The sequence below is a fragment of the Leopardus geoffroyi genome, chromosome A3 (assembly GCF_018350155.1).
Source record: "Leopardus geoffroyi isolate Oge1 chromosome A3, O.geoffroyi_Oge1_pat1.0, whole genome shotgun sequence".
NCBI lineage: Eukaryota > Metazoa > Chordata > Mammalia > Carnivora > Felidae > Leopardus > Leopardus geoffroyi.
Window position 1 is genome coordinate 21004341 of NC_059336.1, and position 22885 is coordinate 21027225.

General features: G+C 52.6%; 1 protein-coding gene across 2 annotated transcripts in view; it reads right to left on the minus strand.

Moving 5' to 3' along the window:
* Positions 1–21493, minus strand: part of PPP1R16B (protein phosphatase 1 regulatory subunit 16B) — a 102342-nt gene extending 80849 nt beyond the window's left edge. The window contains exon 1 of one of the 2 annotated variants that reach the window (XM_045444612.1): positions 21205–21493. In XM_045444612.1, coding sequence (XP_045300568.1) covers positions 21205–21478 — 274 coding nt within the window. In that variant the 5' untranslated portion in view covers positions 21479–21493. The remainder of the gene's footprint in view (positions 1–21204) is intronic. The other variant, XM_045444613.1, reaches the window with a different exon arrangement.
* Between the last annotated feature and the right edge of the window lie 1392 nt (positions 21494–22885).

Here is a 22885-nt window from a genome sequence, read left to right on the forward strand (position 1 = left end):
GGTCTAATTAAAGAATTGCCATCGTGCTGCTAACACAGCAGCTGGGCGGCCCCCAAGGCAGGGCACCTGCCTGGGTGCTGGGGCAGCCCACAGAAGTCCCGGCTCCTATGGGCTGTGGACAGGCCCCCTCCGAGACCTGGGCGCACCTGTCCGCACTCTCAGAGGAAGCCCTGGATGGTGATGGGGACGCAGCCCAAACTGTCAGAACCTGGGAGACCAACGGCATCATCAGCACTTAAAGGGGATCCCCAAGGAGGCCCTCATTTGTAGGAACACCAGCCCCACAGAGATATATGAAGCCCAGTGTTTTGCGGGAACGTCCACAAGGGCCACCCTGCAGAGAGCTGGGCACATGTGGCCAAAAGCCAGTGGCGTGGTCAGCGGCGTGGCCAGGCTGGCGAGGCAGGTGTGGAAGCAGGCCAGGTTGGGGTGAGATCACCCAGGAAGTGTGTGTGATATAAGGAGAGAAATCAGAAGCAGGGGGAAATAGGGCAGGCACTTAATTCTCCCACAGGTGTCTGTATGAGGTCCGGGCGGATGAAACAAAAGAGGCTGAGGGTGGGCAGCCGGAAGTCTGAGGCCAAGCCACTTGACCTCGGCGGGGCAGGACAGGCATCTGGGGTGAGCCTCGATTCCACCTCTGATTCCTGTCTGACAAAATCTGAACTTGATTTCTCTTGGTGCCTCTACTAACCCTTGCTGTCTGCTAAGGGGGAAACAGTCCGTATACACCTGCGGGAGCAGGGGCTGCACTCCAGAAGGCTGAGCCTTGAGGGGAAAAGGGTGAGGAAGTTTGCTGGGGCTTGGAGGCAAGGTGGAAGGGGGGCTGGGGAGGACACTCTACAGAACCCCTTCCTCCTTGAAAATAAGAAGACGGCCATTACAGGAGTGTCGTTTGGGGAATGATGGGTCTCTGGGGAAACCAGAAAAGGAAGAAAGGCATGGGTCCCTTGAAAGACACAGTGTGCTTGCTCGGGGTCCTTGTAGTTTCCCCAGGGTTACTCTGTGCTGGGCCCTGATTGGCCAGAACCTGTCGGCGAGGGCCAAAGCCCAGCCATGTGTGATTGGCTGGGGGTAGGCACGTGACCTAAACTGCCCCAGTCAGGAGCTCTGTTTTCCTCTTGCCCCTGAAGTGGAAACATGAACCCCGGTGGCAGCCGGAAACCAGCCTTTGGAAGGAACCAATACTTGGGAGTAGGAAGAGGGAAGTGAGGGTCCTTTAACTTAGGGGCTTCTGGACTTCCAGAAGGCACTGTTGTCTGAAGCAAGATGAGTGGCCTCTTGCTGGGGCACATTGTCCGATACGGCGGCCTAAACTTGGGGCCCCACGCTGAAGGCCAGCCTCGAGGAAGAGGGGGAAGGCCAAAGCCACGTTCTATCAGGTTCTATCAGCAGCCCCACCCCCCGCCCCCCACCCCAAGATGGGAGCAGGGGGCCCGGGCCTTGGGACTCCTCAATCCCAGGGGAGAAACTGGCTGACCCCTCTTTGGACCCGAGCCTAGTAGCGCTTGAGAAAAACAACACGGAGGCAGGTGAATTCAAATTGAAGAGCCTTCAAAACATGAGTCAGACGGTGTCTCAAAGTTCACGCCGTTAAAATGTGAAGATTTTTTTTTTTTCCTTGTTCTTCGGCTATTCTCCTCCACACAATATTGGCAGGATCCTAGAGGAAGACCGTGCCTGCTTTCTCCTCGCGCTTCCTGTGCTGTCGAGCACGAGGGAAAGGGGGAAACAAAACACACAGCACTGGCTTGCCCTCCTCCTTGGATCTCACTTGGGACCCACTTTCTCTCCTAAAGGATGTACGCCCCCACCCTTCCGCAACACGCATCTTGGAATAACAGCATCGCCACCCCACCCTCCCCACCCCACCCCCACCCCGCTCCCCTGCCCCAGTATAAAAATGCCTTACTCATGAGCAAAGAGACTTCCGGCACCCTTGGTGCTCCAACTACCTGAGTTAGAAATGAGCCTGGTCGCCCTCAACCCCATCCTCATGGGATGTGATGGACTCACTCTCCTATCCCTGCTGGGAGGTACCTTCTAGACTTCAAGCACAGTCATCCTAGACAGACATTCTGGTTTTAAATCCGGGGACTCGGGTCCCCAACGGCCTGCTCCTCAAGTCTGCCTCTCCCAGCTGGGCTCCTTCATTCGGACCTCTGAGTGATGGCCGTGGGCTCGGCCCTGACTTGTCACTGTCTCTTGAAGCCCGTTTACCATGACCCGATTTGGCAAGACTTTGCGGGGAACCAGGGCGAGGGAGAGTGGCAGGATTCAAAAGCCCACAAGTTCAGCAAGAACAAGGAGGGATCAAGTAACTTGCACAACTTGAACTTTCTTGGGAAAAGAGTCTTACCCAGCACCGGGGATAATAATAGCCCAGTGGACCTCTGACTGAACTGGCTGGGCCATATTGGCAGGAAAAGACCAGGCCTTAACAAAAGCCATGAGCTATTTTCCAGGTCTCTAGAGGATAGCGTTGGGATCATGGACGAGCAAAATGAAGAAGCAGGATCAGCCTGGTATGGGGAAAAATCGTCTCACGTTGACAACTGAACAAAGCCCAGCCATGGCACAATGCTGGGGTCCCCACCACGGGGGACTCCAAGGCCACTCACGAGGCTGCTGAGAGAGAAGGTCCCACCACCCATGTGGGCTGGTAGGTGGGACGGTCCCAGGGAGCCCCCATCCTGGCCCGGCAGGCAGATCATCTGTGTTAGGAGCAAGTACCCCATTATGCACATTTGCAGCCCAGAACTTGGTAACCACCAGGCTAGATAGTCTATAAGGACTATTCCAAGTAGACACTGATTGACGATGTTTCGGATTCATCCTGCCCGTGATGGTGAGGCAGCTCACACAGGCTCAGCTCCAAGAAAGCTTCAAAGGAAACCACAGCTCGAACAGGTGAAGGAAAACCCATGCACACATCAGTCTTTCATGCTGAGTTTCTCCCCGCGAACCTGAACCCACAGAGAGGCCCACGTACTTTTGGATAAGAATGTCAAGTGTGGGGGAGGCTGCAGGGGCCAGAGGGAAGGTGCCAAGGATGGGGCACACACAAAGCTGACATGATGTCTACGAACATTAGTCAGTCACAGTGACAGTGCTGCACCAAACAGCCAGGCTTCTAAAGAAGCTTATGTAAGAGCTAAGCACGGGGAAACAGGAGTCAAATTACACATACTGCTTCTCCAGGCTTCAGGGAGTGTGGTCCACCCCCTCTCTTTGCAGGGAGAGAAAAAGCTCTCTTTGCAGCTGGAAGGATCCTTTTCCAAAGGAGGCCACCTGTGGCCACAAAATGCCCTCCTGGGTTACACATTTATTGAACAGGGGATGGCCATTCACACTGGCTAAGCCTAGAGTGGCCTCTGTCTTCTCTGCCTGCCTCTTTCTGCCTGGTAAAGCTTTCTTTTTTGACAGCCCAGGCTAAGCTTTTCTCTGTTGCACCAGCTCTCAGGTTAGTGATGGCTACTTGGAGCGCTGTGAAGGCAGGGTTTATGGGGCCATGTGTGACAACAGGAGGAATGAGTGGTGGGATCGATTAGTAATGTCTGCCATGGATAAAGCAGTGGGGAGTGGCTTGCATGCTTACTGAGCACACATCTCGGAGCATACTTGCCTAACCTTGGATTTCAACACTTGCCTTTGCCCCGTTGTTCAAAATCCTTAAACACAAACATCTAGAAAGTTATCAGATTGAGGGGAAGGGCCCCTCAAATCGCAGTATAGGTTCTAGTAGGAATCTCTCTAATAATTCACTCTATTCTCTCATCACTTCAAGGGGGTAGAATGAAGAACCAACCCCTTAAATTGACTGGATCCGGATTCTAGGAAGTGTACGCTGAGCCAGCTCAAGCAAAGGAGGGCAGCTTGCGAGCTGACCGCCACCTCTCTCAGCTCTGCCCCTGGAGAGTAGGAGATACACATTCTGGTGACGGGATGGGGTCCATTCTTGAAGGGGGAGGGGCAGAGTCACTACTACAAGCCCGGGATCACTTTCTCATCCGTTCGAAACATCACGGGTCCAACACCACTGCCAACATAAAGGAAGAAGGGGACTCTGGTCTGCTTCCTAACAAGACCTCTCTTTCCACTTCAGAAACGAACAAGCTCTCTCCTCCCCTTTGGGCCAGGGGTGTTCTTGGCCAATTGGAAGTAGCAGAGATGGAAATTTTAAGGAGTTTTTCATATTGTTTGTTCACTGAGGTTTAGAGAAGATGCCAAGGAAGTGAGGATAGCAAAAGAGAGAGAGAGAGAGAGAGAGAGAAAGTCCCACAATGGAGGAAGGAAGAAAGAGGAGGGAAGGTCAAGGCGGAGAGTGGACACCTTGACCATGCAATCAATAAGTGGTCGAGCTGGGATGTGAACCCAGGTCTGCTTAATTCCAAAGTCTATGTACATAAAGGGAGAAGAAGAAGAGGAGGAAGGAACTAGGGAAAACCCTACAAGAACCTGAACTGCTTTAAAAGACCTTCCTCATGGGGCCCCTGGGTGGCTCACTTGGTTAAGCTTCTGACTCTTGATTTCGGTTCAGGCCATGATCTCACAGTTCGAAAGTTCGAGCCCTGCATCGAGCTCTGCACTGACAATATGAGGCCTGCTTGGGATTCTGTGTCTCCCTCTCTCGCTCTGTCCCACCCACGCACTCTCTCTCTCTCCCTTCTCCCCCTCTCTCTCAAAAATAAGTAAATAAACTTTAAAAGACCTTCCTCATGAAATGCAAGATTTCAGAGAATCCACAGTGTTAGTGATCAGGGAGACAGGAGGACACTTTGACTAAGAAAACGAACAGCTGAATTTGAACTAAAACAAATACTTAGTGAAGTCAGTAGAAAGTAAAATGTAATGACTTAATGAAACTAAGGCATCGCATCAGAGAAGCTATAAGATGTGTAGAAGAAATTAACCCAGGGATAAACAATGCAAGGTGACAAAGGCAGCGTCTGTCCACGGTGCACTCCCCGTGTATCAGGCTCTCTCCATGTAATGGCCCTTGGAACCATTGCACCAACCCTGCAGTGGAGGTATTGTTCCCATTTCAAAGACCGGAAGACTGAGACTCAGAGGTAAGGAACTTGGAAGGAGGGCTGATATTCTGGTTGTTGGTGGCTAGCCTCTCTTCTGACTGGTCTATGCCTGTGCCATGATGGTTAGGTAATTTTAGTATCTCCCTGCTTGAAAAGAAAAAATAATAGCCCACTGTCGACCAGAAGCCTTGCTGCTAACATAATATAACATAAACAATGGATTAATGCATCTTTGCATGTTATATGTACTATATTCCGTATCCTTGCAATAAAGTAAGCTAGAGACAAGAAAATGTTATTAAGAAACTCATAAGAGGGGCACCTGAATGGCTCAGTTGGTTAGGCGTCCGACTTTGGCTCAGGTCATGGTCCCTCGGTTTGTGAGTTCAAGCCCCACGTCGGGCTCTGTGCTGACAGCTCAGAGCCTGGAGCCTGCTTCAGATTCTGTGTCTCCCTCTCTCTCTGCCCCTCCCCTGCTCATGCTCTCTCTCTCTCTCTCTCTCTCTCTCTCTCTTTCTCTCTCTCTCAAAAATGAATAAAGGTTAAAAAAAAAAAAGAAAGAAATTCATAAGAGAAAATACACTTCTGGGACTGTACTGTATCGAAAAAAAATCCACGGATATGTAGACCCATGCAGTTCAAACCTGTGCTGTTCCAGGGTCAACTGTAAACTCACCCTAAGTTTCATAAAACCTGCCTTCCTAAACCCCTGTGGGCCCAGCCTTCCCTTTCTTGGTGAGCACTTTCTCATTGTTACTTCCCCCAACAGCTCCTGAGCCAGATTCCCACCAGCAACTGTCCTGTCTCCTCTCCTCCCCTCTCCTCCCCTCTCCTCTCCTCTCCTCTCCTCTCCTCTCCTCTCCTCTCCACGAGATGAAATTCAGTAGAGTTAGCCAGGAAGTTTCCAGATGCCCGGGGTTTCACTAAATGACACTTCTGTGCATTAGGTAGCCTTTGAAGTCCCTCTGTCCTGGGTCTGTGACCTCCCAGGTCAGCACGCGGCGAGGAACAAGCCGCATTGGACTGCCTTTCGTTACTTTCCTTCCTCCGCTCTTTGATCGCCAGCCAGCCTCCCTTCTGATTCTCTCCCCTTGGCTCCTCTGGAGCGTGCAGCACTCCAGGCAGACCTCTGCTTCCCCTCTGACCAGCTGTATTTCCACCGAACAAGGTCAGTTCTCAGTGAGCCACAGACACGATGCCCTGAAAGTGATGTTACTGTCACAGCTGAATTTGTCTCCTCGCGATGAAAACACAGGTTCGCTTCGTGAGCCACTTCGGTCTATCCTCAGACGTCTGGGGCCCTAATCACAACCCTGCACTCGACATTGCCCCCAGCAAATTACCGAAAACCCTCCCCATCTTATACCTGGTGTCACCAGGGGGGAGCTGGTTTCAGGATTTTCTTCTGGCAGTTTTTCTCCCCTGATTCACTTTCATTTTTCGTTTTTTAACTTAAGACCTCATGCATTTACTCAATAAATTAATAAGTATTTATTGCCATGTGCTAGGCAGTAAAATAAGGGGGCTCTGAGAGTCCCTGAATGAACCAAACTATTGATCAGAAAGGTTCTGCTTTAGGTAATGGCAGAGTAGCCTCTCACATATAATTATTATAAACCACACACACGCGCGCGCACACACACACACACACACATCTATCAGAAGGCACTCGGTTTGTTCAATTACAAGCATACAGAAAATAGAGGGGAATCAACACCCGAAAGAAGGAAATGGTGACTTCCGTGTTTTTATAGGGTTTTCCCCAAGGACAGAACCCAGTTAACGTTCATGGTGGCTACAACGTGGATGGAGACCTTTGCTCTTATTGTCTGAGCAATTAGAGGGCAGAATTCAAGTAACTACACCTGGAAAGTGAGGAGACAGGTCTCAGAAAATAGCCACAGGACAGTAGCCCCGAATTCTGAATATAAATTCCACCCAAGTTTCTCTGAGTGACGCATGTATGGGGGGAGGTTCCACGCAGCTCAGCTAAGACCAAAGGAACAGAACAAAAGATTCCAGCTGTTGTCCACACAGGGGAAACTGAGTTCAGAGTTTGAGTTTGGTCAAGTTAACTGCCTGATAAAACAAACGAAGGAAATCATTACCGTTCTGGGGAACATAATAAAATCAACGGTCTCTTCAAGTCTCGCTCACAATGGTTCAGAATGTCATCCAAAATTACTAGAAAAAAAAAATTAAAAACAAACAGGAAAATGTGGCCCAAAGTCAAGAGGAAAGGCAATCAACAGAGATCTACCCCAAGATGCCCCAGATGTTGGAAGTCAACAGATAAGGATTTAAAGCAGCTACCTGTAACTTTGCTCGAGGGTGTAAAAGAAGATAAATGAGCAAATAGAAACTATCGACACAACAAAGAAGAAAACCCAAACTCTTCATGAGATCAGCTAAACCCCCACCAACGCCTTCCTCGGCATCCTGACTCGTGCTTTCCACTAAGGACAATCACGAAGTTCTCTCTCATACTGAGTTCCGTGACCCTTTTTTGAGTACCTTCCAAGTGCCAGGTATTGGGCAAGCTTTGAGGGGCAAAAACACAACACAGAATCTTGAACCCTGGTCCCAAAGACCAGATCGGTCATCTGACAGCATCTGTTTAGACCACTAGCCCCTTCTCAGCTCCTTTCCTTCTCTTTCAGGTCTTCAAGTAGGAAAAGAGAGTAAAGTCCCACTGTGGCCTCTTGCCAGCTTCCAGATCATTCCTGACGGCACCATGTGCCCGACAAAAAGCACACACAGGAATGAGGGGCAGGCTGTCAGACCTCCGCAGTCTCCTTCCACAGCAAAAGCATGGTCCAGCGGCTGATTACACTCCGTGGGTCCGTAAAAAACTCTACATACAGACATCAGAGGGAGTCGATGGGGAGGCCCTTCTTCATCCTGTTGTGTTAAGAGGTGTTTTCCTTTTTCTTTGTTTTCAAATGTCTGTTTATTTTGAGAGACAGAGAAACAGAGAGAGAGCATGTGAGCGGGCAAAGGGCAGAGAGAGAGAGAGAGAGAGGGAGGGAAAGAATCCCAAGCAGGCTCTGCACTGTCATTGTGGAGCCCAATGTGGGGCCCAAACTCACGAACCGTGAGATCATGATCACCTGAGCTGAAACCAAGAGTCAGACGTTTAACCAACTGAGCCTCCCAGGCGCTCCCTGCTTTTTCAAAACCTGTTAGGAAAGAAGTTCTCAAACTCAGCTACACATTGGAATCACCTGGAGATGCTAGGAACTTATATTAAGACCGCAGAGCAAGACTACTATACATCCACGAGCACGGCCAAAAAAATTTTTAAGACAGAAAATAGCAGCTCTTGGCAAGAATTCTTATACACTGGGGATATAAATTGGTACCACCACTTTTAAAAACTGCTCGGCAGTTTTAATCTAGCAGCTTCATTCCTAGAAGTATACCCAAACAGAAATTTCTGCATACGTTCCCCAAAAGGCACGTATAAGAATGTCAATAGCGCAGCTTGTGATTGTCCTAAGGTATGTAAACTATCCAAAATGCCCACCCTCAGTAGTCTAGAGAAGAATGGCTCAGCCACACTAGGAACCATTGTAGAGCAAGGAGAGTGAGCAATCCGCAATTACACCCGTTGGTACGGAAGATTCTCACGGCATTAACCAAAATAAGCCAAACACACACAACGGTGCATGCTATACGGTTCCATTTAGGTGAAATTCAGCAGCAGGCAATTGATCGGCATAGTGGTTTTGGGGTGGAGGAGCTTCTGGAAAGGGACCTAAAAGGGGCTGCAGGAATACTGGTAATATTCTGGTTTTTGAGCAGGATCTGGGCATCTGCAGCCAGTGAACGATTCATTCACTTCAGGGTTGTGTTCTTTCCTATATTTGTTTTACCTTAATAAATCATTAAAACTAAAAAAAAAAAAAAAAATACTGATGTGTGTGGGTCCCACCTCGAGAGATTCTGGTTTAATTGGTCTCGGCCAGGCATTGACATTTTGAAAAGCTCCCCAGTTGGGCTAATGTACATCCAAGAACCACTGTGTTAGAACTTGGCAACCCTCCTTACTACTTCTTGGAGCAAACAGTGCTGCTGCCTCTCCAGAAAAGTCTAAAGCAAGATGTTTTCTGTCGTAACACCAGCAGCTCCAGAGATGGTTAATAGGTGTCACGTGGGGAACGGGGTTTCATGGTCAAAGATGTGATTTTAAAAATTCTGATGATCAGCTTTTATTGGGCACTTAGTGAACTCCTAGAGCTAGCTTTCTTGCTTCGTCCCCACTGTCACGTTCAATTAGCACAACAAGGGGTGCCCAGGTGGTTCCGTGGGTTGAGCTTCTGGCTCTTGGTCTCAGCTCAGGTCTTGATATAGTGAGTTCAAGCCCCACGCTGGGCATGGAGCCTACTTAAAAAAAAAGTAATCATCACAACAAGCCAATGAGGAAGGTACTGTGAGCCCTCCTTTCATAGAAGGGTTGACCACAGCTCAGGGGCGTTAAGAGATTGCCAAGTTTACACAGCCAGGAAAGCAACAGGGCTAGGATCCACATCCACATTGGCCTTGACACCAAAGCCCATGCTCTGAACCGCTACTCTAGACTGTCTCTCCAGGAAGTGCCTGACTGCAGAACTCACCAGAACTTTCACCAGGCTAATGTGAGCTGTGGGTTGCCAAGACAGGATCGGGGAAGGCAGCATCTCCCAAAGTGGTTCCCTTACCTCCAGCCCACCACAGACACCACTGGCAGAGTGGTCATTCTGAAACCAAGTCTGATGCCACAGTGCTTCCCTCGTAAGGAAGCATTTCATGGCTCCCCATGGCCTCCAGAGTCATGGGTAGACGCCTCAGTCTCACAGCCCATCTGGTGTCTGGCCTGGGCATTTTAGCTTTATCTCGGGCCAGCCCAACCTCCCTCCCCAGCCCCAACCTGCTAACGCTTAATTTTCCAGCTACACAGAACCAGACTGATGGCCTCACACCTCAGCAATTGTAGCCCCCAGGGGCCGAGACTCTGTTGTCTCGAGACTCTGCCACACACGGATTCACTGCAATCCACACAGCCAGCCTTGAAAGACAGACATGATTGTCCCCAACGGACAAATCGGGAAATGGAGGCTACTCTTGAATGGCCCGAGCCACACTTTGAAAGGGGCAGAACTAGGATCTGAACACAGACTCGGGTTTCTCCGCTCCCCGGCCCGCACAATTTTCACTACACCACACACCCCCTCCTCACCTTCCTTCATTCTGTTCCACAGGGTGGCATCACCCTTCTGTCCCTCCACCTGGCAGACTCCCCATTCTCTGAGAGCGGCTACAAGCACTGGGATCATATCCATCATCCCTGAAGTGCTTTCCAGGCACCAAGCTCAACACCCGCTTTGTCTCCTTTACACAGTATTGTCTCAATGCTCCTTTTCTTCCCTCTGGATTGTTCTTTATCTGCCCTGGGCCAAATGGGTTTCATTCTCCTCCTCTCCAGTTCCAAGGCACGTGACCACATCTCCCCTGTGGCGCTCAACCCTCTGTAGTAATTGTTAGTTTCAGATCTGCCTCTTCCCTTGGACGAGATGCCCTCCAAAGACAAGGGATACATATCATTCCCCTTTATGTCCCACCACACAGCCACCCCAGCACGCGGTAGGTGTTCCATGGGAGGACAGTGGACAGGAAGTCAGGAGACCGAGAGACTGAAAATTCAGAGATTATTCCATCCATGCATCACAAGGAGTTATCCTGGTTTGGAACCAGCGCTGGAGAATCAAACCAGACAAAATAGATCTGGCTGATGGGGGGAATGGGGGAACACTGAGGAGTCGACCCAGGACACCCCTCCCGGGGCCCCTGCCACAGAAGGGTGGGATAAGATTGCCCCTAGCTTCATGGGCTCTGTGTGCCCCCGCTTAGGTGATTTGCTGTAAAGTGATGCTTATGTTCATCCCCACAGCGTGGTTTCAGATATTCTCAACTGCTCCCCACCTTGTGTCGTAGTTAAACCACCCCAAGTGAATGAAGGGACGTCGGGACCGTGGCCCAAAGCAAATGTACAGCTATGGCCTGGCTCCCCACAGATGGGCAGACTAGGTGATCATACCCCTTTCTAAATGGTTCTGTTCTTTTCGAGTAGGAGGCCCGCTTACAAAACAGAGGCATCTCTGATGTCCTCTCATTCACTGAATACCCTTTCTGTGCATCTGCCCCACGGTGGGTACCGTCCGGAGCTCGTCTCCTCCTAACCCCTGGGGAAACCGCCCATTCCTGCCACCCACGGCCAGCCTCTGCGAGGGCCAGGGTCGTGGGTATTCGGATCCAGCTTTCTGCTCCTTTGCTCTCACTCTTTCTGGACTAATGTGCACGTTTGCCCGGGCGTGAGTGATCGGTAATGAGTGCTACAGACTCAGTGGGGATTCTGCACCACCTCCTTCAGACTGATGGGTTTCCATGAGCAAACCCGGAAACCACCAAAACGACTCTCTGAAAATTTCCTATCTCCCCACCTTCCTAGCTGCCTGCCTCTTCTGCTGCCCCCACTAGGGAGGGGTAAGCTGGAGGATTTTTCTGCTTCTAACCAAGTCATTTTCTTCTGAGGATTTCAAGTACCCCTTTTTCCCTCAGGACAGGGTGTATTCTGGATTTTACAAGTTCATCTGTGATGTTCATGCGGATAGAGTTTATCGAGCAAAAGTTAGCTTCATTTACGCATTCCTCTGGCACGCTTGGACCACACTGCTTGGTTTTTATCTTTCCACGTGTCTGCTTCCTCCAGAAGACAGGGATCAACCTGAGGGCAGAAACTGGCTTCGTTTAATTTTAGATCGCTAATCCCAAGCTTAAGGCCAGGTAAAATGTAGTTCTTGAATATTTAACAATGCTTATGTAGGCAGAGTCTAAAAGGTTATAAAACCAGAATTAACGTGGCCCCTGAAACATTCTTTCCAGTTTATTCCTATTGGACTGGCAAAACCATAGTTGCGGGAAGAGGGTGGGGAAGAGGCATCTGCACACACTGCTGAGGGGATAGAAAGTGGTCTGGCCTCTTGGGAGGATGCCCATCATAGTTCAAACTGCGGGGAAATTCTCACAGGGATCACATCGCGCCAGGGTACAAAGAGATATGCTGCACCTGCAAGGATGCTGTGACTTCACAGCTCTAGTAGGAGAAAAACTGGAAACAACCTTCACTGTCACAAGGAACTAGAAAATCCATTACGATAAATGCTTATTCCTGGAGTAGCACATAGCCCTAGAGACAGAGGTATGTTGACATGTGCTATGATAAATGAGCTGAAAGGGGGAGTTTCAGAAGCATGCTGCAGAGGTGTGTTAAGAAAAAAGGACAGACACGTAAATGAATAGGGGTTTGTATGTATGCATATAAGACATTTATGGAAAGTTTCAAAAACATCCAGGGATTTCTTCTGGGGAAAAGAAATGAGTGGCTGGAGACGATGGGTGGGGACATTTCACTTTCCGTTTTCCACATTTCTGTACTATTCGGATGTTAACAATGATTTTGTATTATTTTTATAACTAAACGGGATAAAATACCACAATAAGAAAACTAAAGCTTGTCTTTATATGTAAAAGAAGATAACTGGGGCGCCTGGGTGGCTCAGTCAGTCGGTGAAGCGTCCGACTTCGGCTCGGGTCATGATCTCGTGGTCCGTGAGTTCGAGCCCCGCGTCGGGCTCTGTGCTGACAGCTCGGAGCCTGGAGTCTGCTTCGGATTCTGTGTCTCCCTCTCTCTCTGCCCCTCCCCCGCTCATGTTCTGTCTCTCAAAAAGGAATAAACGTTAAAAAACATTTGAAAATAAAAATAGAGGGGCGCCTGGGTGGCTCAGTTGGTTAAGCAGCCGGCTTCGGCTCAGGTCATGATCTCGCAGTCCGTGAGTTCGAGCCCCGTGTCGGACTCTGTGCTGACAGCTCAGAGCCTGGAGCCTGCTTCGGATTCTGTGTCTCCCTCTCTCTCTGCCCCTCCCCTGCTCATGCTCTGTCTCTCTCTGTCTCAAAAATAAATAAAAACATTAAAAAAAAAAAAGAAGAAGATAACTAATGAAATTTTGGAGAAAATCTTCCCTATTTCTTTATACGGCAATAGGCAATGTCTATAAAGCAACATTGGCTCTCTGTCCAGTTCATGGGGCGCCAATGATGTCTACAGAGTTCCAGAAAGGAACCTGGAGACAGGGACAGACACTGAGAAGGGCCAAGAGCCCTGAAGGAAATAAATATGGGAATGTGTGCCTTTAGTTGCTCTTGGATGACAGAAAATAAAGCCAGTTCTGATTAAGACTCTGAATCAGTCTGGGAGCCAAGAAATTCTGAGAACTCACCAAGCTGGAATGTACATGGGGCCTCTGACCAGTGCCAAGAAGTAAAGGCTAGGGATGCCTAAGTAAGTAATAGACGTAAATAAGTAATCTGGGTGAGCTCAGGCCCCAGGGACGTGAATGACCCAGGACTCTGCACACCTATCCCCTCTGTTCTGAAGGGATGCTCCCAGGGCAGACATGACGGATGCTGATGTAATCAGAATTGCTGATACTATTGAGTACATCCTCTGTATGGAGCAAAATGGTTAATCATGCCAGCCTATTCTATTATCGTTCCGATTTTACACGCGGGGAATTGAGGCTCAGTGGAGTTAAGCAAGTAATTTGCTCAAGATTACAGTAAGTGCTAGAGGCGGGGATCAAACCCAGGTCTGACTCCAGGGACGGCCAAGGCCACTGCTAGCCTTTCCCCTACCTGGGAAAGAAATAGAAAAAGGCACTTCCTCAGAGTCGGGACAGCCCTGAAGCGCAACGGCATTTTTGCCCAGAGAAAAGCCAGAGAACATAATGATTTAAGTGCCAGCACACTGAAGCCAGACGTCCTGTATTCAAATCCTGACTCCCGCACTTAATGGCCATGTGACCTGACGTAAGTCATTGGACCTCTCTGTGCCTCGCTTTCCTCAGCAGTAAAATCAAGGTCGCCGTAATGCCCCCTCTACAGTCTGCGAGGATGAGACTAAAGGGGTTAAATACACAGTGCTTGCTTCGTGATACGTACCAGATGTTGACGATTATTATTACGATTAAGAAAAAGGTGTCCTTCCTTCCAGGCAGATGCAACCCTGCAGGGTGCAGAGCTTAGCAAGTGGGGCAGACGAGGTTTCTGCCCCCTCCCTGTGCCATCGGGCAGTGCACAAGTCCACAACCTCACATATCACGCCTGCTGAGCGATTCACTTCCACATGTAGCCATTCTTTCCTCCCGGCTTCCCCTCTGCCAGCCTGGCTGTGGATCAGAATCTCCTGGCCCACTTTTTACAAACACAGATTCCCAGGGCCTGGCCAATTCTGATACAGGCGGGTTGGGCTAAGCAGGGCCTGAGGATCTGTATGTTCAACAAGCCCCAGGTGATCAGTGACGCAGGAACGGCATGTCCCTGGACACACATCTCTGGAAGCACCAGACGTCCCCACCCGTTCCTGCCCTTGGGAGCAAGCGGCCTCGTTTTCATGTTTGGTCCCAGGCCTGGACACACGGAGAAGGGGAGCAAGAAACATGTGCCCCTGCAAGCCAGCCGGCAGAGCAGATGGCTGGGCCAACAGGAGTGACGAGCTGAGTGCTGTTGTGTTTGCGTGAGTGACACCAGAGACCCTTCCCCTGGAGACGTGGGCTTCCCCAGACCCTTGCCACTCGAAGTACAGCTCGCAAACCAGCAGAATGGCTCCCCCTTGGGAACCTGTTAGAAATGCAGACACACAGGACCCAGACCTACTAAATTAGGTTGTGCGTTTCACAGGAACCCCCAGATGACTCGTGAGCAAGTTTGAGGCACATTGTCCAAGAAGGCGTCCCCCATCAGAATAAGTTCTAACTCGTGCGCACCTCTAACCTGTCCAAGCACCCTCTGGGGCCGATCTTTTCCTTTGGACTCCCAGAGAGCCCCAGAAAAACAGCTTTGCATAGCCCAGATCCATGCTCGGCAGCCAGCCTAGGGCTCACAGTGAACCTCTGCTTAAATGAGTTACTTATTTCTAAGTCGGCATTAAAATAAGCCTTCCCGGGGCGCCTGGGTGGCTCAGTCGGTTAAGCGTCCGACTTCAGCTCGGGTCATGATCTCACGGTCTGTGAGTTCGGGCCCCTCGTCAGGCTCTGTGCTGACAGCTCGGAGCCTGGAGCCTGCTTCGGATTCTGTGTCTCCCTCTCTCTCTGCCCCTCCCCTGCTCATGCTCTGTCTCAAAAATAAATAAAAACATTTTTAAAAATTTAAAATAAGCCTTCCCAATGAATTGAAAAAGAGACAACAACTCCAGCCTCTAGAATTCTGGGGCATAAAAACATTCCCTTCTTTTGTACGGAGTTGTGACCCCTGCTTCCCTGGCCAAAGCCATCCAAAGACATCAAATAGCCCAAAGAAAACAAGCCGTGTCTTCCTGTTGGCCCAGCTTCAAGTTATCGGGCAGATTTCACACTGGAGCTTGACCTCATTAATCCAAAGCCTATCACATTGCTGTAAATGTCAGTGGAAAAATAGCCATTCAGTGGGTTTCCTTCATTCCACCAGAAAGGGAAAAAACAGGAAGGCAACAGCAGCTGTGGCCCAGCTTGGCAAATCCCAAGGGCCCCGCTGACAGGGCGTTCCTTGTCGGCACCTAGTTCGCCTGCCCCGGCCGGCTCGTCCAGATAAAGGTGAGTCCTACGGGCACGTGACCAAAATGCACTGGTCACTGCAGCAATGGTTCAGATCAGTTGGGCCCCCCAGCACCTGCTGGTGAAGGAAAATAGCTTGGTCTGAATTTCCTTGGCCTGCATCACCAACTGGCCATTTATCATTCAGTTTCATCTAAATCTCTCCTGCCCATTCAAAATGTCCTACAAGCCAAACCTCTGGGACTCCAGGGGACACAAGGCCTTCCAAGTCCTCATTCATCCTTTTAATGCATATTGATTGTCTCCCATGTACCGGGCTCCATGCTGGGCAACCGGGGACACAGAGCTGAATGAATTAGACACAGTCACTGACCTTATGAGGCTCATAGCCCAGTGCAACTTTTCTCAGCCTCGGCACTATTGACATTTGGGTGACTCTTTGCTATGAAAGGCTGTCCTGTGTGGTGTAAGAAATTCAGCAGCATCCCTGGCCTGTACCCGCTAGACGCCAGTAGCACCCCCCCCACCCCGCACCTCCCCAGTTGTGACAACCAAAAATGTCTCCAGACATTCCCAAAGGACTCCTGGGGGCCGAACTGTTACCAGCTGAGAACCGCTGGTCTAGCGAGTAAGACAGACTCAAAAAGTAATGACCACAAATAACCATATAATGACAACTACGATAAGTACCACAGAGGTCAATGTTGTGGATATTATACCGATGTTATCTACGACGTGGAAGCCAGGTTTTCTTTGTATGATTACAAGCCTTTATTACAACTCCAAATTATACATATTATGTATATAGTATATATGATCTGTATTTCCAGGTGGAGAAATTGAGGCTCAAGGAAGCGGAGAAATTGCCCAAGGCCCCAAAGCCAGTGGAAGGCAGAATCTGGATTTGAACCCCAGCCCTAAACTCCGCCTCCTATGGAAAAGGAAATTTGAGCCTTTGCCTTCTGAAAACAGGTAAGGTCTCATTCCTTCCTAGGGGGTCCCGGTAGAACTCAACCACCACCTGCCACATCAATGAGGTTACAAACTGCCTGCCTCAAGGCACATTTGTGGGACCCTACGGGCCGAGGGATGCGGCCCTGAATTCTGAGACAGCCAAGAACACCTCCTCCCCTTTGCCAAATGCCTGCCCACGGGGCCTCCCCAAAAATCAGGGCAGGGAGAGAATGGAGCAGTGTCCAGGCCACCAGAGCACTCCCCACCGTGACCCATCTCCAAGGTGCCTACTGCCCAGCATCCAAGGGTACACAGTGGAAGAAACCAGACGTTCTGCATGAGTGAAACATCTAGCGATTTACAAGGAGCATGAGTGAAGTGGTACGGGACAGCACGTGGAAGCTTTGGAGGCCCCCAACATGAGTTCCCGCCACTTGGGAGCCCCAGGCCCCTTAGCAAATTGCCTCACCCTTGGTGCCTCAGTGTCCCCTTCTGTACAACAGGGATAAATGCATCCACTTCAAGTCAGTCGGTATGAGCATTCCACGGCAATGCAAGCAAAGACCTTGGACAGTGACCAGCCTCCAGGAAGCGTACCGGCACCTGGTACAATGTTATAATCAATAAGGAGCCAGATCACGGCACTTCCTCCGCGTACATCCCCTTCCTTCAAATGAGCTACTGAGTCCCAGGAAGAGAGAAACAGATGAAGAAGTAGGAAAAGCATCTCGGGAAGAAGGAGGGGATCTCCGTGCTTTCCTAGTAGAAGGAAGAGGAAGGGACAGCTAACATACTGGCCGATGAGCCCGGGGCCAGCCCTCCCTCCCGTGCAGAAGTTAATCCTAGACTTTCTTGGGTGTGCAACCGGACAGCCCTCCACAGGCTGCAGGGTGCCTGCTTCGGGTCAGCGAGTGTTTAATCATTTGGGACCCCTCGGAAGGATGGCCTCTGCCCACCTCCCTGGCCTCGCCTGCCACCCCAGCGTCCGTCACGCCCTATGGTGATGGCACTCCAGCCGCGGCCTCTGCCCACTGCTCTCAGAGACACCAAGCGCTTTCAAGCCCCTGTGCTGTTGCGCAAGCCGCTCCCTCTGCTCAGCCTGCCCGCCCCTCTAGTACCCGCCACCTGGAAAACTGTCTCTGAAGGCCCGAGACGCGCTCCCACAGCAGCTTGCCCACCTGTCATCGGTCATCACAGACTAGTAATAATAGCAACTAACATGTGCAAATCTCTGATTAATATCTAAAAGGCCCTGCGCTGAGTTTCTTACCCAGGCATCTGTCCATCACCAGCCAGCAGCAAGGTGGCAGCTTCAGGAGGGAAACCTGGGTTGGTTAGCCCCGGCCACCTGTCCACCCGCCGCTCGGCTCTCCCCTCCCCTTCTCACCAGTGAAGCTGTTATCCCACGGTGTCCTCGCTATCTGTTTCCAGGCCTGCGTCTCCCCCGCAGAGGGGAGCCCTGATTGCTGCTTGATTCATCTTGAAATCCCTCGCTAAGCACAAGGTCTACAATGGAGTAAACATCTATCGAACGAACCCACAAATCCTGGAAAATGGCAGCCAGATGTGAGAGGCTAACTCACAGACTTCCTGGGGACAGGCCCATGCTGGACTCCAGTTCCCAGGAGTCAGGCCTCCCCAGCCAAGAGGCTTTCCCTGTCCTGAGAGCTAGAGGCAGAAGAGGTCTGACTCCCCCAGACTGGAGGCGGTGGGACCTTTGACAGCCCAAGGCAGAGGAGGAAATGGTGGTGATGGTGACGATAATCATTTCCTGCATTCCTGCCCACACCAGGTGCTGCACTAAGCACTTTCTGTGCATTATTATCTCACAGAATCCTCACAACCCCACGAAGTAGGCAGTACTATTTGCTCCCATGTTACAGATGAGAAAACCAGGACTCAGAGAGAGCAGTAATCTACCTGTCATCACACAGCTTTTAAGTATCGAGCTATCATTTGAACTAAACCTGCCTGGTGCTCGTGGTCTGCAAACTTTGTAGCTTTCTGCAGGAGGCAGGCTGGTCCAAGCCCTCCCTGAGCCCAGCCTCTAAGATGTGCTCGGGCTAAAGAAGGTTTGTCCTGATCTCTGCTGGCAGAACGCCCTGTGGGACCCACTATACGCCAAATGGTTCAAGTCCGAGGCGCAGGCAGGGTACAGGCTGGGGCAGCTAGTTGGGGGAAGGCAGCAAGGTTGGGTGGGGTTCTTGAGGGTCCAAGTACGGCACAGGAATCCAGGAATGTGCCTTCCCCCATCTGCAAAACCAGGCTAGCTGCAACCTCTGTTGGCCAAAGAAAGGTCCCTCTGGGGATGGGACTGGTTTTGAAAAGAAACTGAGGCCCTAGTTTCCAATGAGTCCAAATGGGCTCAGCCGAGAGGTTCTGGCCTTGGGGAAAATCCCACCTTCCTGTGTCAGCATCCCCTTCCCCCTGTCCCTCAGGCTCCCAAACAGACTTAGCGGCTAGATTAGGATTTAACCTTCCCTCCAGCACCAGTGATCGGAATGAAGTCTGAGCATACGTTGGCCTTGCCCGCGTGTCCTTCCAGGAGGCAAGGAGCCTCCGCACGCTAACCAGAGAATGTGCAGGTGAATGTCCCAGTGGGAGGAGGTTGACAGAGGGACAGGGAGGGTCAACTGGTCTTCCTGAAGGAGCCACTGCAGAGGCTGGGACCAGGAAACGGGTCAGGAAGGTTTCAGGGTGGGCGACACTGTTGGGTACGCTCCAGTTGACCAGAGGGTTCAAAGTCGAACGTCCAGAGTGGCCTGGGTGACATCTTGTCTCCAGCATCTTGCTGGCAGTGGGGAGAGAAGGGGCCGGGGAAATCTGTGTGGGATGGCTCTGTGAGCAGGCGGCGAGCTGAAAGGACTCGCTCACCAGGGCCCACAAGCCGCCTGCAGGCTGGAGCTTTGTGACCAAGCTGGGGGAAGATGTGGAAACTCCCCCGGCCCCTGCAGAACCACCCTCCAGGACTCCACAGGCTGCTCCTGCCTAAAAGGGACACACCCCACTCAAAGCCACTAGGAAGGGCGCCAGTATTTACCTAAGAGCATTCCTCCCAACCGGCTCCACTGCACCAAGCACTTCACGTGGGTCCCCTCGCCACCCCTGCCCATGGCCTGAGTATTAGCCCCATTGTCTTAGAGGCAACTGAGGCTCCTGGAGGCCAAGTGCCTTGCCTTCCAGCCCAGCGCCAGTCACTGGCTGAGCTAAGAAGCTTTATTATCAACCTAGGGGGAAGCCTCCCAGATGGAGGGTTTTTCCCCTCGCTGTTTCACCAGCCGCAGGAAATGGCAGGGCACTCAGGAAAGTACCCCGTGGGCTCAGGCGGCTAATGACAGGCCCCTTCCAGAGACAGCCCTGCGGGAAAGGGAGCCTGGTACCTCGGGGCCCTGGGTCCTCCACAGAGGGCGATTCAGAGGCGGCACCTGGTGCCCGCGGCCGCGGGGAGCTGGTGAGCGCTTCTGACAGCGAGAACAGGGGCCCATTATGTGGAATCCAATCACATGGGCGCGCAAGCAGCTCGGCTTTCGGTTCTGAGAAGCGCTTATGCAGCCACCTCTCTCCCGGCTCCCGAGTGCCCGGGAGTCCCGGGTCCCAGGCTTTGAGCGCGGCCCTCCCGGGAACACCGGATTCAAAGCTCGCCTCGGCTCAATCATCCGCTCAGGGTTGGGAGCTGCATCAGCAGCGGCTCCCGAGGAGCCGGGTCCAGACTGGGGGAGGAGGAGGGAGGGAGGGAGTCTGCATCAGGGAAAGGAGGCTGGCAGCGGGCGCCTCCCCTTCCCTGCGTTCCACTCGGGCGGTCTGGGCAGCTCAGCCTGGGCGCTCCGGGTGACCTTGGGCAGACCCCTCCGCGCGACCTCTTCGGGGCGGGTTGCACGGGTTCTGCCCATCCCAGGCTCTCGGGGGCGCTCCTCGGGCCGGAGTCGGGGCGCGGGACTCGGGAGGAGAGGCGCGCTCCTGGCGCGGGGACCCGGCAGCCCGCGCACGGCGGCCCTTTGGAGAGGCCGGGAGCACCTCCCCCGGGGAAGAAGCGCGCGGGGTCTCCCGGGGCCGGCGGGCGCTGTCAGCTGGAGCCAGCGGCGGGGCGGGTCCGCACGCGGGGGCGCCCGCCCTGGGGACCTTTCCCGCCCGGGCAGAAGCGCTCCCTGCGGGGATCTGGCGCCGCCACGCGAGGGGGCGGCGCCCCCACGGCGGGCCCCGAGGCTGGGCGCCCCGGCCGTTTGATGCTGGCTGTGGCTCCCGCTTCGCGGCACTGCGACCCCCGGCAGAAGCAGCCGAAATCCCACAGGCTGCCCCAAGAGCGGGCCCCGGTCGCCCCGGCCAACAGCCTGCCGATGCGCCCCCTACCCCAGCCTCGCCGTAGGCGCGCCAGACCCGGAGAACGCCCCCACCCCAGCCCGACTCCCCGGCCTGCGCTCCCCGCACCCGCCGTTCCAGCGCCCCCTCCCCCAATTACCTCCAGCCGCCGGCCCTTGGCCCACGCGCCCCACACACCCCCAACCAGACCTTCCGCGGCTGGAACCACCTCCCCGCCGCGATCCTCATCCCCGCCGGCTCCAGCCAGGGAGGGGCGGCGTCGCCGGGGAACTCACCCGCTCTCCCTAGCCCGGCCCCGAGCGGCTCCGGCCCTGGCTCTGTCAGTCGGTCCCCGAGCCGCAGCTGCCCGTGCGGCGACAGAAGCTGGCTGAGCCCGGCCGCCAGCCTCCGCGCCGCCCCTTGGCTCCTCCCCCTAGGCGGGGCCTGAGCTCCGGGGAAGTGGGTGGGCACGCTCACCCCGCTCCTCCCGCCGTCCTGGGAGCTCGCAGAAGGGTCCCGGCACCCTGGGGGTGCGGGCCCCTCCACGGAGCAGCGGAAGTCGAGGGCCATGGACGTTGCCAGGCTTCGGAACAGTCGTCCTTACAGTCTTTCCCCCTTTCCACGCCCTCTCCTCACCATCACCAAACGCGGAAAGGGGGAAGCCCAGGACTGCATTCCTGCTCCCATTTCGTGGAAGGGCATCATGAAGCCCAGAGGGGAGCAGTAACCTGCCCGAGGTCATACAGAATCAGTACCAGTGCCAGAAACCCAGGTCTCCTACCTCGAAGGCCTGCGCAGCCTGAGTCGGAAGCCTTTCCGGGACCTCAAGAAGCCCAACTAGGCCTTGCCCTGGGGACAGGTTTGTGGGGGCAGGTTCCCCAGACGGGGCGGAGGTGGGGGGTGAGGAGAGATCGGTGGGAGCTTGGGGGTTGTGGCCTGCGACACGGACTCTCATCATTTCCTCTTTGTGTAAAGAAAGGAGGCTAAGCGAAGGAGGAAGGAAGTGGTCGTACCTCCGCTGACGTCCGTCACTGGCTGAGGTGTGCAGCCTCCAGAAAGGGGCTGCCCTCCGGAGATCTAGTGGTAAAAACGAAAAAACGAAAAGCAAAACACACCGAGGTGGTTTCGATCATCGAATTCGAGCCTCTTTCCGGGGCTGAAGGCCTCAGCACTCTGAACACCATCTTTTTTTTTTCTTTTTTTTTTTTTTTTTTTTTACAGGATCTAACTATTTTTACGTCGCTGTTGAGAGGGCCCTACTCCCCACCCCACCCCCCAGGAAGAGAAGAGAAAGTTAACAAAGGGAAAAAACCCATACCGAAACATTCTCTGGAATCCACACTCCCTGAACACTGGCTTTAGAACAATAGAATTCTCTTGTCCACAAAGGGCCTTGTTTCCTGAGCTTTCTCCGCCTCAGCTTAGAGCCCCAGGCAGCCCAGGGCCAGTCAGTGATGGTGCAGACAAGGTTTAAGTTTGGGGAGTTTCGGGGTGATGCGCAGTTTTTCACGTCCCAGCAATCCAGTTTGAAGGAAGAATTCCTCTTGGCCATCACACTAGCAATGTCCTTTTGCGGTGGCGGGTAGAACCCAAGTTTAGGGATTTCCTGTTTGCTAAGGCAACTCAGTAACCTTCCTTGGGGAAGGTGAAAAACTCAGGACTGGGCTTGTTCCAGGCCCTGGGGCCCCTCAAGTCCTCTGAAAGCCCCCTCCCTCATTCACACCCCCCCTCCCTCTTAGTTCATTAATAATCCAATGGTGAATGACACTGTTTCAGAAAGAGCAATTAGAGAGCAGAGCAGGTGGGGGAGAAGACATAAAGTGATGTTTAAAATAACCCAAGGAGGGGCGCCTGGGTGGTGCAGTCGGTTAAGAGTCCGACTTCAGCCAGGTCACGATCTCGCTGTCCGTCAGTTCGAGCCCCGCGTCAGGCTCTGGGCTGATGGCTCAGAGCCTGGAGCCTGTTTCCGATTCTGTG